The following is a 15,103-nucleotide window of genomic DNA, read 5'->3' as shown; positions in this document are numbered from 1 at the left end:
CTCAGTGTAATTGATAACAGCTGAATATGTGTATTAATCCATTTCACTGTTGCTCGATTCACAGATGATAGAACCCGTGTTGGTAAAACACCAACAAGTTGGATCCTCTCATCTATTATCTGAGGTTTCTGGAAGTTTGAGCAACCCGTCTTCCACTTTTGATGAGGATATCGCAATTCCCCTCAATAGTTGTAACTAGGGCAAGAGTTCTTTTCCCGTTGACGGCAGGGTTCAATGCTGGCGAACTCCACCCGAACTTGATCTCATCAGCCACAACCTGAATGATGTGCATTCCTACAGTTTACATAAGAAATGATCTACTCTCTGACATTTCATCTGGATTTGTTGTGAGCTTGAATCCAACTTCGGTGACTAAGTGTTTCGGAAATACTGATAAAATTTAACAAAGACCAATCATTCGTCGATTTCTTGCAACGTGATGTAAACATCTCGAATCATGTTCCCCCTTTTCACAGTGACCTGCAGACACCACCAAATTTTGTTAAGAATTGCGAGTAAAAATTGTCAACACTGTCAAAAGTTACGTTATCAAAATTAATACACCCTGGACAAAAGTTCAAAGAGATGATCTGCAGTAAAATCACAAGTAGAAATAAGTGGAAGCGGCAAACGAAAATGAATAGGATCGCACTTCTTACCCGTACTCTCTCTCCAATTTGGCGATCATCGCAAGCTGCTACTAAATCATCCACCCTGCTCAATGTCTGCACAGTGTGATGCACGGCCGTCAGACGCAATGCTAAACTATTCCAAGAGGAAATAAACAAGTAAACAAAACGCATTGACATGATGAAAACTCTGCAAACAAAGTCCGACACCAAACGACATTCAAAGGATAAATCAGGTTGTGCGGAATGCAACGCACATTGCCATTGATAGCCACAATGACGTCTCCAAGTTCAATTCGACCAAAAAGATCTCGCTTCGTAGCTGTAGAAACACAAACCAAGGCGGCGTTAGCAATGAACTGGCAGCGCATGCATTGAACAATCTTGCTTGGTGATCGTAATTTACCCTAAAATTTGAGAAACCATGAAAAGGAAACGCACCAAGAAGGCCAGCCTTCGCTGCTGCACCGTTGTCGTTCACTCCCAAAATCAAGACGCCATTAACTCCGAGTTGCTTAGCTTGAGAATCGTTCGCACACATAATGCCCAAGCCTGGTCTAGAAACTTTCCCTTTCCTTATCAGTTCATTGACCACCCTTCGTACTGTGTCAACAGGAATAGCGAATCCCACTCCAGCACTTGCACCAGAAGGAGAATATATTGCTGTATTCACTCCAATCAAACGCCCTTGGCTGTCCAAGAGAGGACCTCCTGAATTGCCAGGGTTGATGGATGCATCAGTTTGGACGACACCCCTGATTGTGGCACCTCCAATTGATCTAATGTCTCGTCCAACGCCGGAAATGATGCCGCTCGTTAAAGTCCTGTCCAAACCAAATGGATTTCCAATTGCTAACACGTGCTGCCCGACTTGCAAGGCCTGTGAAACCAATCCAGAAATGCATATCAATACTTAACCTCACTAATGTGATTAGAAGAAACCGCAAATCCTAACTAAACATTTGCAGGAAGACAGTGGGCAACAGGTAATGAAGGGGTTAATAGAGAGAACACCAACCTGAGATGATCCGACAACAATGGGCTTCAGCGACTTAGCTGGAGCACTAATCTTCAATACCGCAAGGTCCTTGTTCTTCGCCACTCCTATGACCTTCCCCTCCCAAGTGGATGCATCCGCAAGAGTAATCTTCGCCTTGTTACCATTCATGACTACATGATAGTTTGTAACAACGTGCCCATCTGTGTCCCAAACAAACGCACTTCCTGTGCCTCGGGGTATCTCGATCGGGTTCAGCGACAGGCCAATATTCGCAGTGGACGATGTTGTGATGTTTGCCACTGAGGGACTGCAATCTTGGAACACTTTCACTGTGTTGCGCTCTGCCTCTAACCACCAACCTGTGAGCCAATCGAAAGAACACCACATCGCTGTCAGAGAATTCGTCTAACTCTTCTAGAAAGCAAAGAAAATCAAGCGCTGCAAAGCGAACCTCCTCACATTCAAAAACTGAAACCAAGGTTGTTATCTACCTTCCACAGGATTTGCGACTTCCACCGAGGAAGCGGATAGCTCTGCATCGTCCTCCCCACGGAGATACGACTGCAGGAGCTGTTGAGCGGAGGGTGGAATGAATTCCTGGGTATCCTTCAATCGCTTCACCAACTCCCCTTTCTCTAAACAATCACGATAGTCCACTTTTCCGGCATCGAGAACTTTTTTGATCTGGCTAGCTTTGAGACTCTCCAAATCGTTGCTCTTTTGTGAAGATTTGCCATCCCCGGCAAAAGCGACAGCCACTCCACATGTGCGCCTCGTCCAGGATTCTCCTCGAACAAATTCAACATTCCTGAGCTTCGTGCCATGAAACTGAGACGAGAGCCTCGCCTTTGCAAGCGACTTCGGAACCACAACATTGACAGGCTTCGTCACATTTCCATTCTGCGTCAAGCTACCCCTAATTTGCTGGAACGAGATCCCAGTTGGCGCCTTTGCCAGTACTGAAAACGTCTCCATCCTGTCACTAACCACCCACTTCAAACCTCGCACCTGCACGGCTGATTCAGGTACCACTCGATTCGACTAATTGATAACACCAACAATGCGAGCATGTATCACACCTGAACTTCCTTGGCCATAAAATAGGCCTGGTAGAAGTGAATTGAGGCAAGGAAGGTTCAGGTGCGGAATCGACTAGCACTGGAATGACCACCGCCATAGCCCAAAGCTTCCCCCTCGTAGTGAACTCTCCGCACACCTTCCGTGAGGCACAAGGAGAGGCTACGTCACCAGATTCCTGGTTTCTTCGAATTGTCAATTTTTTTAAGTGCATTGTCCCGATATGATTCATATCCGCATTTCATCGTCTATTGGTCCTGGCTCTTTTCGAAAGATATGCGGTGCTACGAATCTTCAACATATGTGCGTAAAATCAAAAGTGCCTCTTCACTGCACCGAGCTCGTGTAGGCCACGTCGACCTCTCACAAATGTATTAACTTACCACCGCATCTGTTGTGGAAAAAGCATCAAACAGGGACCTGATCAAATCTACTCGTTGACGCTTCATAATTGTCAAACATTTTCGATGGGCAGATATCTCTTTTCGGAGCTGATTGACTTACATTTGTCAATGCCGAAGTGTGAGAAAGGACCAATGTTAAGGGGAATGGTAATGGTGGCAGTTAAACTCTTATGTTGCAGGTGTCATTTGTTTGGCACTGCACGCTTCTAAGGTTCCACCCACCGAGATAGCGGTGAATTTCTATGAACTACCAGTGTGTGGGATGAGATCGATCATAGACGCGGTGGTGGTTGAAAAACTAGTGGGCCTCGTGAATTCGGAGTGTAGATTGCCATGTAACGAGGAAAGAGTATTAAAATATTTATAATCTTTACACTGGGGAGGATAAGGCACACTTTTGGTTGCCCTACTCAACATGGACAACGTAGAGATCGCCGATTCTAGAGCTCAAGTGTTCTTCAAATTCACACTCACCCAAACCGAGTATTACACTTATTTGTATAGAAGTAATATCTATAAGTGACTACATGTCAATTTGATAGCATTTTTGTACAAGTGCAGTAAATTTCTGATACAACCTCCCACATGATCAGGGGAGAGGTAACATAAAAGACTCAAGTGGAACTAAGCACTCTACAGAAAGAGAACTCAATAGTAGTTCCCAATCTTGCGATGGTGTGCAGCGGTTTTGCCATCGGGATTAGAGACGTTGCCATCTGTAACTTCGGCATACACAATCCAATGATCTGCGACTTCGAGACGGCTCTTTACGACACATTCCATGTATGCTAAAGCCTGGATCAAAATAGGACTTCCATTTGCCCCAGCCGTCCACTCCACTCCTTCAAAGCGATCAGCTGCAAAGTGTAAACAAAGCATTTACTCATCAGAATTAGACACCTCATCTACTTTGGAAAACTTGATAATTTGATTTGTGGAACAAATGCACGACAACGAGTGTTTAAGTGCACTTTGAGAGAGGACGTGATTACCTCCTGCGGGAAACCGTTTCAAGAAGTGTTTCATCAGTGGAGCGTACTTGCCCTCTTCTAAGCAGTTGAGGACAAATGTATCACCAACCTGCATGAGTGACTCTATGGCTCTGTCTTTGGCAACGGCGATGGTGATACCTAGAGGTTTAAAACTCGCCTGAAAGTTGATGTCAAACATCATCAGAACACAAAGTGCCATCTCCTCCTTGGTTTGAGAACTTTCACCCTAACTTAATCTAAGAATTTGCAGATCATACGTTAGACAGCGGGGCTGACACTAACCTGAGAAACCCAGGATGCAATCATTGCACTTCTGGACACACCCTTTTGAGCAGTGACAACATAGAGGCCGCCTGAAATTCGGGCAATTGCTTTAGCTACATCCGCTGGCATGTTCAGCTTCTTTGCTTCAATGACTTTCTTCTGAGTGAGTTGTTGGCCAAGATCAGTGCCCGCCTCCTCCAACAACTGATAACTGCAACAACATTAGAACATTTTTCAACTGTCATGATGAAGATACAATGACATTTGAAGTGCTTGACCACACGAAAAGAAGCAGGATCAAACACCATTTACAAGACTTCTAATTACATTCAAACTGCTTCAGATGCCACGAAAAAAAACCCGAAAAAAAAAAAAAAAAAAAAAAAAAGACTGCAGATCAGGATCTAACTATAAGTGCAAACACATTACGTTGCTTCTGTGGGCACGTCCTTGATTCTAATCGGGGGTAAATTTGTAATAACTCCAGCTCCCGTGAACCGTTGCAACAAGGTATCCACTGGTTCATCATCTCCTCCAAAGCTCTCCGCTATCAACAAGGGCTGCACGCATACATTTTGAGCTCCCCATTCAGAACCTTTCGAAAATACTAGTAACCTACACTTTGTTACAATTGAATAACTTAGTAGCTTCAGATGAGGAAAGATAGGCAAACTAGGAAGTACAAACTCACTTGCTTGGCTTTGACAGCCGGAACCAATGTTGAGAGCGCTGCATTTGCAGGACCTTGACTAGGTGGCGCCATAAGGACCACTGCGGCGCATTTGCTTACACATTCTATCAGTTCCTGAGAGTCCGCAGAGTTCATGTCCAACATCTCTACAAGCGTGTTCGTCTTCGTCAAGCCTCTTGCAAGAGCCTTCTCCCATCATCACCCATAGCAACAATTCAAAGAATACAAGTGAATAAAACTTGATTGTAAACGCAGCTGAAATATTAAATATCTAATCAATGATATCCTGTAGCTATAATGCAGTCGTTGATCACCTAAAATTTTGATAGAAGAGGAAAACAGAAAATTGATCTGGTGATTATACCTGTGAAAGACGGTCACTGTAACCGTAATCAGATACGTAAAGAACGGCTACTGAGGTCAACTTCTTTTCTTGAGCATCTTTGCTCCAATTCTCATATTTCAGCATCAGATCTGCGACATTGTACCGCAACAAGGGGCCGTGTCCCGTTGCAATCATTCCAAACTCCTTGTCGCTAACACGTTTCAGCGCTGATAGTACTGAGCGGGCGTTAGGACGCATGAGACAATCATAGTAGAACCGAAAATGTGGCTCAAGCTTCTCCAAATCCTCATCAAAAACCTGAACCAAGAAATTTTGTGTTAGACTAGAAGACTAAACCATGAACTAGCTCGGTTGATTCTTTTTTATTAACTTACAGAGAAGTCAAGCATGCCAAATTAAGAGCTCCGATAGTTTAAAGGATTGTATGGTTCTGAGATGATTCTTACGGCTTCGGAACAGTAGTGCATGCCAAAAGCGTCACAAGTAAACATGATGCCGGACTTGCGATCCAAAGTGAACATTGTGTCCGGCCAGTGCAAATTGGGAGCAATAACAAACTCCAGAACATGCCCTTCCCCAAGATCCAGTGTATCTCCTCCCTGTCTCCCACATCATATGACACAAAATTTAAAATCTAATGATCGTAAGGAGTAGCGACTATCGAAAAAAAATTGGGCTTATCTACAAAAAGAGTTCAAAAGCATGAGAATATTACGTACCTTGACAACCAAACTCTTAAAAGGTTTGAGGACAAGATTTTGCAAGAACTGGATGCAGACTTTTGAGCCCACCACCACGGCATTCGGCGCCAGCTCCAGGAGGTCTGGAATTAGTCCACTGTGATCAGGCTCGGTGTGGTTGCATACAATGTAGTCAATAGTACTTGGATCAATCTCATTTTTAAGTGCTGCTAAGTACAACTCCCGGAACTTCTCGTGTGATGCGTCAACCACCGCCAGCTTGTTTCCTTCAATTACATAGGAATTATATGTGGTTCCGTTCTGTAGGCCAAATTCACTGCAACAATTGTCACGGGGAAACGATATTAAAAATTATTCGCGTCGATATCCCAAGATCAGACGAACGTTCGTGAGAGCAAATTAGTGAGTGTTCACATGAGTTCAGCAAATCTATGACACATATCAGAAGATAATCATCAAAATGATTTTCCTTGGCTTTACGGAATGCTACGCACATGTCAAACCTATCGCGATCCCAATCCAAGGAGCGAATAGTTTTGGTTTCCGGGCCTATGACTACACTCTGAGTCTGAATGCGCTTGCTCTCTTGCCACTGCACCACCTGCGACACTTTCGGCGCCTCCGCCACACTCACAGCCTGCGCTCTCACGCCATTACTCCTTATCTTCAGGCCATCAGTCCCTGCACGCCCTGACCTAGCGAAATTGTGCCTAAATGCAGGCACGAATGAGCTCCGCAAATTCCCATCGACTCCTGGTCCTTTCACTACGCTGACCTGCACCTCGCACACACTTCCAATGGCCGGCACCGCAGCCGAAATAACCCCCGCCATGCTCCCGGTCTAACTCACAATACCCCTCTCTCTCGCTCTCTCTCTCTCTCTCTCTCTCTCAGAGCACTTGGTTTGATTTCAATTCTCCAGGTCCAGACCTCCACAATGAATCCTCCGTAACCGGAACAAAACAATGGATACAATCTGGACCTCAGGGTAAGATTGTATCATACGAACGCGGTCGGTCTCAAGATCAATTGGACCACTGGCCCGATTTGCACCCCGCCTGGTGGCCGCGCAACCATTCCAGGCGTAAAGCTTGATGAGATATTCTCGAGAGCCTCTCAACCCCCCGCGCTGCTGTGACTGTGTGGCTGACGTTGATAGTGGTGTCCATCTCAGCAGATTTCTTGCTCCGCTAATCCCCTACTGCCATGTGGAAAGAGTAATGGGTGTGGCGAATGGGAGTAACGTTTCGGTTGCTGACTAGGACGGTTTCATGGGTGGGGAACGTTGGTGACTCTGAGAACGAGAGCAAGCGTTGCTTCTCATTCAAGTTTTAGATTCTATATTATAGCAAAGGATTTTGATCACAAGTAGATATTGAAGACTGCATGACTTTTGCACAGAAACTTTGGATTTTTCTGCATGTGCACATACACATTACAATTTAGTAAAACATACATAGGAGATAATTTACTCATAATTTTCTAAGCATGATTTTTCTTTTTTATAATTTATAGTGTTAAAACTATAGAATGGCAATAAAGTTCACAAAATAAACATTTTAAAGAATAATGAAAATTTTGATTTTAGAACAAAATTATGTCAATTTGTAACTATTTTTGAACTCTGTTTTATTAAAATGATTTTACAATTAAACTAAAAATAAAATTTTGAAAAATTTATGCTCTATCTTGTTAATCTCAAAAAATAAATTAAAATATTTATTTCTTTTACACATTATCAACTTTTTCATATCTATAATTTTTTATTTTTTATTGTTTCTTTTTATTCTTTTAATAATTTTACTTTTTCCATATGCACAAAGAGAGATTAATATTTTTTGGTTACATAATGTTAAATTCAATGTAAAAATAAAATCCTGATTGTTCGAGTAAATTATTTTAAATAAATTATCGATATACTTATTTAGAGCATAATTGTTCATTCATTTAGATATCTTGTTAATTCATATATTAATTCTTATTTCTACCCACATACACATTGAAAAAATTATCCTCCAGCATTGGAACTATTTAGAAACCTCCTTTGCTATTTAAATAAGAGTTTGTAAATAGGATGTGGAAGAAAAGGTTTCTTTGAATAACCAAGTAGATTATTCTAAATGAATGAATGTAATGTGTATTATTATCAAATTCACACTAAAATTTTAATCTTGATTTTTAAAACTCATCAACTAATGCCTTTAAATCTGCACAAGGAAATGATTCTACATGTAAAAATGTTCCAAATGGTTAACAGAATTATAAATAATAATGATATATCTATAAAATTTAAGTAACTACTGTGGTATATATATATATACATGCGGGTATGTGGGTAGAAATAAGAATTAATATATAGAATGTCTACAATATCAGATGTATTTCATCTTTGATTTATAAATTCATTCGCAACAATGACAAAAACTATAATCACAAATCAGAGGGGTATTACTAATCAAAACCACACTCATGTGGAACGATTTTTTAGATTGATCTTCTGAAGATAAAACAAATAAATTTATGATATTGATATTTAATAAATAAATTAAAATTTTATTTATATTTATAAAATTTTATTTTATTTATATTTATATTTATAAAATTTATGATATTGATATTTTATTTTATTTAAGACAGGTTGTAACTATATAAGATTTTTGGAAAGATAGAAATATAAAATTTCTTACCTATTCTTTCCAGTTCTACAAAAAAATTCGTTAATTTTTTCTCATTTCTTTTATTTTAAAATTCATACATGTATTAATAGCTATATATTGAAATCTAATAGTATTTATCTTCGTTGCAATCCAAAAATTAGACATCTTCACCAGCCACCTTCAATCACGGATGAACAGAATGTAGTTTTCATCTCACATAGATGAACGTTACCCAGGACTGCCGAGCCGTAGAGCATAGCTCCTGGGCGCCTACTTTGTAAATTAGCATCCGGGTCACTCACTACCATAGCGTCGGATCACTCTTCAATTCTCCGCTTTTCTTAAGCTTGCACTTGGGTTTCAGTGTCCAATCGGCACAAGGGTTGACTACTGTTTTGATTTTTATTGTTTTTGCATGAACATTTGATGCAGCTTTTGTTTGTGGATTCCGAGGAGTTGGTCGGAAACGAGGTGATCATAGAATGTTGAAAATCCACTTGGCCATCACTGGTATCCTGCATTTGGTTCATCAGTACCTCAATATCAAGTTTGAGAATACGTGTGTCGTTGATGACACAAAATACCCCTCACATGCTTGATTTCTTATTTCCCTAGTTCTGCTGCACTCTTGTAACCTTAAATTTCATACTCGGCTGCAACGCTTAATGAGATTGAGATGGTGTCTCCTTGCAAAAGCGATACGTTGTTTTTTTCTTTGTGAAGCAACTGGAGGACATGGCATGTTCATTATGCTGGGTTAGTAATCGTACTCGCACGGTGTGCAGTACAGCGATTGTTTTGAATTGTATTTTGCATATCTCCATCTGCATGGTCCTTTCTCTGGCTGACTACACACTGCGTAGAGTTCAGATTCCTGCTGATGTTAGTCCTGGTGAGAGGGCTTCCCATCGACGCACTATCTTGTTAAACCTCCTCTTGTTAACACAGCTTGCTGTTAGGAACTGCTTTATCCGAGGTTCTGTTAGATGTATGTAACTTCCAACTGATAAATAGCATCTGCATATTGAAGTATGGTATTTTGCTAAATAGGCGTCAGGTATGCTTTGAAAACATCAGGTGATCCTAATAAGTATTCTACTACCCACCCGTATCAGATTTCTTCATGTGTACCAAAGGGCCTGTTGAATTCCCGCTTAGAAATAGCCCACGTAATTCTCTGATGTCGTTTGAGAAAATAATAATATTGATCGCCTTCTGCTGGACGTTATCGTGTACAAGTATGTAGTTGACCTCTCAAGCATTCAGACAGTTTATTTGAAATTATGGGAATTAGATTGAATGTTCCTCATCCATAAATTTTGTTTACTAGAATTCTTTAATCAGTGTGAAAAGGCTTAACAAAAACAGGCTAATTCCATTACAGTAGGAAATTACAAGACACTGACCAACCATTCTGTTAAATATTTCTAGCTGTTTATGCAATTGCTAACGCACAAGTTTATGCAGCAATTGTTAAAACTCGCTTACAATAATGGTATAAGAAACTCATGGTGTTTTCATCATTACGACTATTTTGTGCACCACCGCTACTACTCATAGCATGCTTGCAATGCAAATGCAGCCAAAACATCGAAGTCCACAACAGTCGAAGAACTCTCAGCTACACATTTCCTCCACATTCTTTAAAAAAACTCTATGCATAGTGGCTGAAACTCCCTACTGCTATTCACACTAAATACTACCAGCTCTGGTTGTAATTTCCGCTGCGCCCACCAGATGAGTATCTACGGTCATCATAACTTCCTGCGCCATAGCCGCCACCTTGGGAAGCACCATACTGTGTAGTATCGTCATAAGTGCCACCACCACCATAACCTCCTCCATAGCCACCACCACCGTATGCTCCACCGTAACTGCTGCCACCGCCAGCACCACGGGAGCCATATCCTCCTACATTAGCACCTTGGGGACACTCTCGAGCCATATGTCCCTCTTGGCCACATGTGTAGCATGGCCTGCCACCGCCACCGCCACCAAAGTTGCCACCATACGCTCCTGCACCTCCCCGACTGCCAACTGGGTTGGGGCATTCACGAGAAAAATGTCCAACCTGGCCGATGTCACACATGGACGTGAAAATTGGCATTAGGTCAAAAAGGTAATAAAGTAATTAAAAATCTTGATTTTTAATTGTGCAGAAAAAGCCCAATCAAAATAGACACTAACCTCTCTACAGTTGTAGCATCCTTCTTGTCCCTTATTGCCACCCTTGACTCCACCCCATGTATCACCGTATGAGCTTCCTCTTATGCCGTCACGTTCACGACTCCGGCTGAAATTAGAATAGCCTTCAGGCTCGCTACTACCATAGGCAGAACCGACAGCAGCAGGAGGTCGCTCGTCTTCACGCCGAGGACGTCTTGATCCACCAGATTGAGCAGTTTGAACAGCAATTTCCTGTAGAAGACAGACATTTGACATGGGCGACGTATCCGACAGGAAGTTCAGGGCTCAATATAAGAATGAAAAATCGTGACATCATCAACTACGACGATACAAGTTTACTGAAAGAAACATGGTACATTGAAAAAGAAAAACATATACCGCACAAGCACCGCTGTATTTAAGTAACAATTTGCAACGGTAAAAGCATCTTGGAAAGTGGTGAGCAACATTCGGAGACTGACTTGAGTAATACTAATCTTTCATGCTAGAGCTATAATCTGTCTATTGCCATGACTGACCTAAGAATCTCATCACGATCTCTGAGAACATGCATGGGCACAAAAGAAGTTGGCAATTCACATCTAAAACTAGTGCAATGATGAATGGTTCTTCGGATCTCTTCATGCATACCTCGAATGATGCCAATAACTCGTCAAGTTTTTTTTCCATAAGGTTGACCTCCTCTCGAAGCGCTTTAGATTTTGTTGGATCCACCTCTTTGACAAGTTCACTTCTAGCAAATGATAACTCTGCTTCTGCAGCTTTCTTCTCCTCGCGTTGTTGTTCGGTGAGAACAATCTGTCCACAAATAAGAAGGAAAATAAGCGACCAGCGATTCAGTGACCCCAAAACATGGAAGACTAACAACTCAAACCAACTACTTCTCACTGTTTCTAAAACTAATAAACCTACATTCAAGAATTATAATTTAGAGCCAAACTATTTTAAAATACCCATATTCTAATCCGGAATATGATGAAGTAGGCCAGATAAGACAATTTGAAGAGAAAATAAGTTTAACGGAGTAATAGTAGTGCTCACATTTTTCTTCCATTCCTTTGCAGCTTGTTCCTTCAAGATCTCTTGTTCCTTTTTTCCAGTTCTTTCAGCGATGACTTGTTCTCTTGGTCTTGCAGCACCAAAGGGGTTAGGCTGCAAAAAAAATTACCACGTTCCAAACAATGCTTAGACAAGAAAAAGCAAATAAAACCTCATGTACCAAGGCCAGTGTTAGAGGGAGAACGATACCAACAAGAGGTAACAATAGGACAAAAATAAGAGACACAGATAGGGTATGAGGATCAATCTTTCTGCGAGTGCAATGATTGCCAACGAGAAGATGGGACATAAGAAGGGGACAGATAACTCGCAAATAAAGCCTATTGTTTGGACCGCAAAAACACCCTCCGAAAACCTATTTAACACAGAAAGATCAAGCCCTAAAGACGTTGAATAAGAATAAAAGTAAGTGTAACTGCTATTGATCAGACTCTCGCTTTGCAATGCCGCATTGGAACTGCTGTTATAACCATGTAATAGCCCGTAACCACATTTCAAAGGGATTGGAAACTTCCGAAGCTGCGCTTCACGGCACAGATCTGCCTATAGCAGACTCAAAATAAATTCCAGATCCACAGAAAGAAGTCAAACTCACTCGGCTTGACTTGGCTGGAGAAGATGAAGCAATATCAGAAGCAGATCCACGGGGTTGAAGACTCAGCTTGGGCCTGCCCGCGGTGTCCTCCTCCGTATAACTCATCCTGCACAACGAGAACATTAACAACACGTAACACCTTCGTCAGAACCGTAACTGATCACATAAAACTGGCGCATACACACACATCACAACAAACTAATTTCCTAACTCCAAAATAACCTTGTGAACAAAATTAAAAAATCGCCACTCACAGGCAAACGCTTGACCCCGATAACCTACACGCAAGAACTCCCCACACCCCGACGCTCCATCCCTACAGTGCGCAGAAATCTCAACCTCATTGAGAACCTTTTCACCCAGGCAAGACCTAAACAGCAAAACCTATTCTCTCTCTTACGCGACTACTCATACCCTAACACAACCCACGCATCACCTCCCTACCGCCACGCATACAGGAAGAAAAAAATTATATAGATATATATATATATATATATATACCCAACCCAGAAAAACAAAACCCACAACCCTCTAAGTCACACACAACTGGCAGCAGCAGCAGCAGCAGCAGCAAATCTCACATGCACGATCCGGAACACGACCAAACTCTCGTGATGCGTCAGTAAGACGCGCTCGAGATTCGGCTACCGAAGGGGCACACCCAAAACTCAACAACGCCAAACCACGAAACTTAGTTATGCCTCGTTCGCAGACCAGCAGCAGTAGCAGCATCATCATCATCATCATCATCATCATGAAAAAGAAGTTGACAAAAGAGAAGCGCCTGCCCGCGGCAACCAGCGGGCGGGCGTGCGCGCACACGCGAGCGTGGGGCTCCACGGCTGGGTCGTTGTCACGGTCTATATTCAGACGCCATCCTTCGGATGCCCGCCGCCTGTGTTCGGTTAAACGCGCCTGGGCCGTAGGCTCTTTCTGTCCCGGGTCGGGTCGCCGCCGGGCCGGGTCGGGTCGCCGCCGGGCCGGGTCAGCAGATTTCAACGAACAAACATACGAACGATCGTATCCCGTCAGTTTCATCCGTTCATCCAATGGCCGACTCGTAACATACGCAACCTGCAATTTGGCAATGGGGTGGGGAGCGCATTCCCCTAGCGTTCCCCGCGACGCTCCCAGCCTCCCCCCACACCCCAACCCCCGACCCCGACCCCTTTACATTGAAGTCGGAGGTTTTCTGTGCGGCGGACAAGTCAAATCTCGCGCCGTCACCCATAATTGGGCTTCATTGGCACAGCCTCGTAAGGAACGCCTCCATAGGAAAGCAGAAATATATACAAAACAAAATCTTAGATGGTGTCAGGGGCTGGCATCAGATTCATAAGCACAACAGTGTGGATTTGCTGAGATGGCGTAGTAGGGTGGGATATTCACTCTCATTTAGACACGCTTGGATGGGGTCCTGAATAGAGGGAAAAAAAAGTATTTTGTCATTGTTGGTTGCTGTGGGAGTGTGCCTCAAATGGCAGCATAAAAAGTTACTCGCATGATAAAGCCATTTCCCGATTGGTTTACAAAGAAATAAATACAGTGAGGAGCTTTATATCTAATAGAACAACCTGCTCTTTACCCAAATTTTCATAATTTTTCATCGATTTTTTATTTGATTTTTACAATGCCTACAACACATTTGAACTTGTCAAGTAAATATGTTTGTTGAGTTATATTTTTTATATTTTCCATAAACTAACGATTACAATCCACATCTGTCCACAGTGATGCATATGTTGACATAATGCAATGCTTGTCTGAACTCTTGGTGCTTTATCATAACCAAAATTTTTGTTTTCGTTGTTTTAATATTATTATCATTAGTATTATTTTACATTCCATCGTATTACATCTTAATATGTGATCATGCATTCAATATGTGCTAAAAATGAATATAAGCTAACAGTTTTTATATGTAATCCTCTCTCTCTCTCTATATATATAAATAATCTTGAGCTTTTATATAATTATTCAAAGTGCTTTACATAAATTATCATGTTTTCATATTTTGTCTTTCATCTTAATCAATTTACATATTTATGAAAAATTGAAACATTAATTCAGAAAATCATGATCGAGCTAATACTGTGTATGCACAACAATTATTTTTTCCTACATCACTTTTTATTTTCTTTTATTTTCTTTTTCTTTTCTTTTCACTTAATTACAAATTATGCATTTTATCAAACATCACAATTCTTTAATATACTTTTTCTTTTTACGGAGGGGGGACTTAGAAAATATTATTTCGAAGAAGATGAACAATAAATTTCATCCATCCAAACGGAGGACGAGGGCAAAGGGATGGATGAATGAACTACATGGCCCCCACCACAAGCCACATGAGAGAGAGTGTAAAGACGCAACTGGGAAGAAGAGCGAGGGGGACGTGGGATGGAGTCACTAGTAGTGACCCCAACTCACTATTTTACCATCTTCCCCACTTGGACACGGAGGAGGAGGACGAGGAGAAGAGGACCCTCCCTCACTTCGCA

At 41.8% G+C, this 15,103-nt stretch overlaps 3 protein-coding genes across 4 annotated transcripts; all 3 read right to left on the bottom strand.

The window, feature by feature from the left end:
• Positions 1–7: 7 nt before the first annotated feature.
• On the bottom strand, positions 8–2,786 carry LOC112284013 (protease Do-like 1, chloroplastic). Its single transcript, XM_024523469.3, has 6 exons — positions 2,121–2,786; positions 1,648–1,988; positions 1,071–1,509; positions 887–951; positions 660–725; positions 8–480 (listed from the first exon to the last, which is right to left on the bottom strand). The coding sequence occupies exons 1-6, from the start codon at positions 2,602–2,604 to the stop codon at positions 415–417; spliced, it is 1,461 nt and encodes a 486-aa protein (XP_024379237.1). The 5' UTR covers positions 2,605–2,786; the 3' UTR covers positions 8–414.
• Positions 2,787–3,446: 660 nt separating this feature from the next.
• LOC112284006 (uncharacterized) lies at positions 3,447–7,063 on the bottom strand. Its single transcript, XM_024523455.3, has 9 exons — positions 6,599–7,063; positions 6,123–6,420; positions 5,850–6,002; positions 5,422–5,700; positions 5,058–5,243; positions 4,796–4,926; positions 4,385–4,577; positions 4,103–4,259; positions 3,447–3,967 (listed from the first exon to the last, which is right to left on the bottom strand). The coding sequence occupies exons 1-9, from the start codon at positions 6,934–6,936 to the stop codon at positions 3,759–3,761; spliced, it is 1,944 nt and encodes a 647-aa protein (XP_024379223.1). The 5' UTR covers positions 6,937–7,063; the 3' UTR covers positions 3,447–3,758.
• A 3,053-nt stretch (positions 7,064–10,116) lies between these two features.
• LOC112278658 (uncharacterized) lies at positions 10,117–13,259 on the bottom strand. Of its 2 annotated transcripts, XM_024512402.3 has the most exons (7): positions 13,184–13,259; positions 12,857–12,918; positions 12,603–12,708; positions 11,990–12,100; positions 11,579–11,746; positions 10,949–11,179; positions 10,117–10,832 (listed from the first exon to the last, which is right to left on the bottom strand). In XM_024512402.3, exons 3-7 carry the CDS (start codon positions 12,705–12,707, stop codon positions 10,461–10,463), a joined length of 987 nt encoding a protein of 328 aa, XP_024368170.1. In that variant the 5' UTR covers position 12,708; positions 12,857–12,918; positions 13,184–13,259; the 3' UTR covers positions 10,117–10,460. The 2 variants fall into 2 exon arrangements, with proteins under 2 accessions (XP_024368170.1, XP_024368088.1); XM_024512320.3 differs by lacking the exon at positions 12,857–12,918.
• Positions 13,260–15,103: the final 1,844 nt, after the last annotated feature.

The sequence above is a fragment of the Physcomitrium patens genome, chromosome 1 (assembly GCF_059467195.1).
Source record: "Physcomitrium patens ecotype Gransden chromosome 1, ASM5946719v1, whole genome shotgun sequence".
In the NCBI taxonomy this organism is placed as follows: Eukaryota; Viridiplantae; Streptophyta; class Bryopsida; order Funariales; family Funariaceae; genus Physcomitrium; species Physcomitrium patens.
Note: the sequence above shows the minus strand (reverse complement) of the source record. Positions and strands in the feature narration are given on the sequence as shown.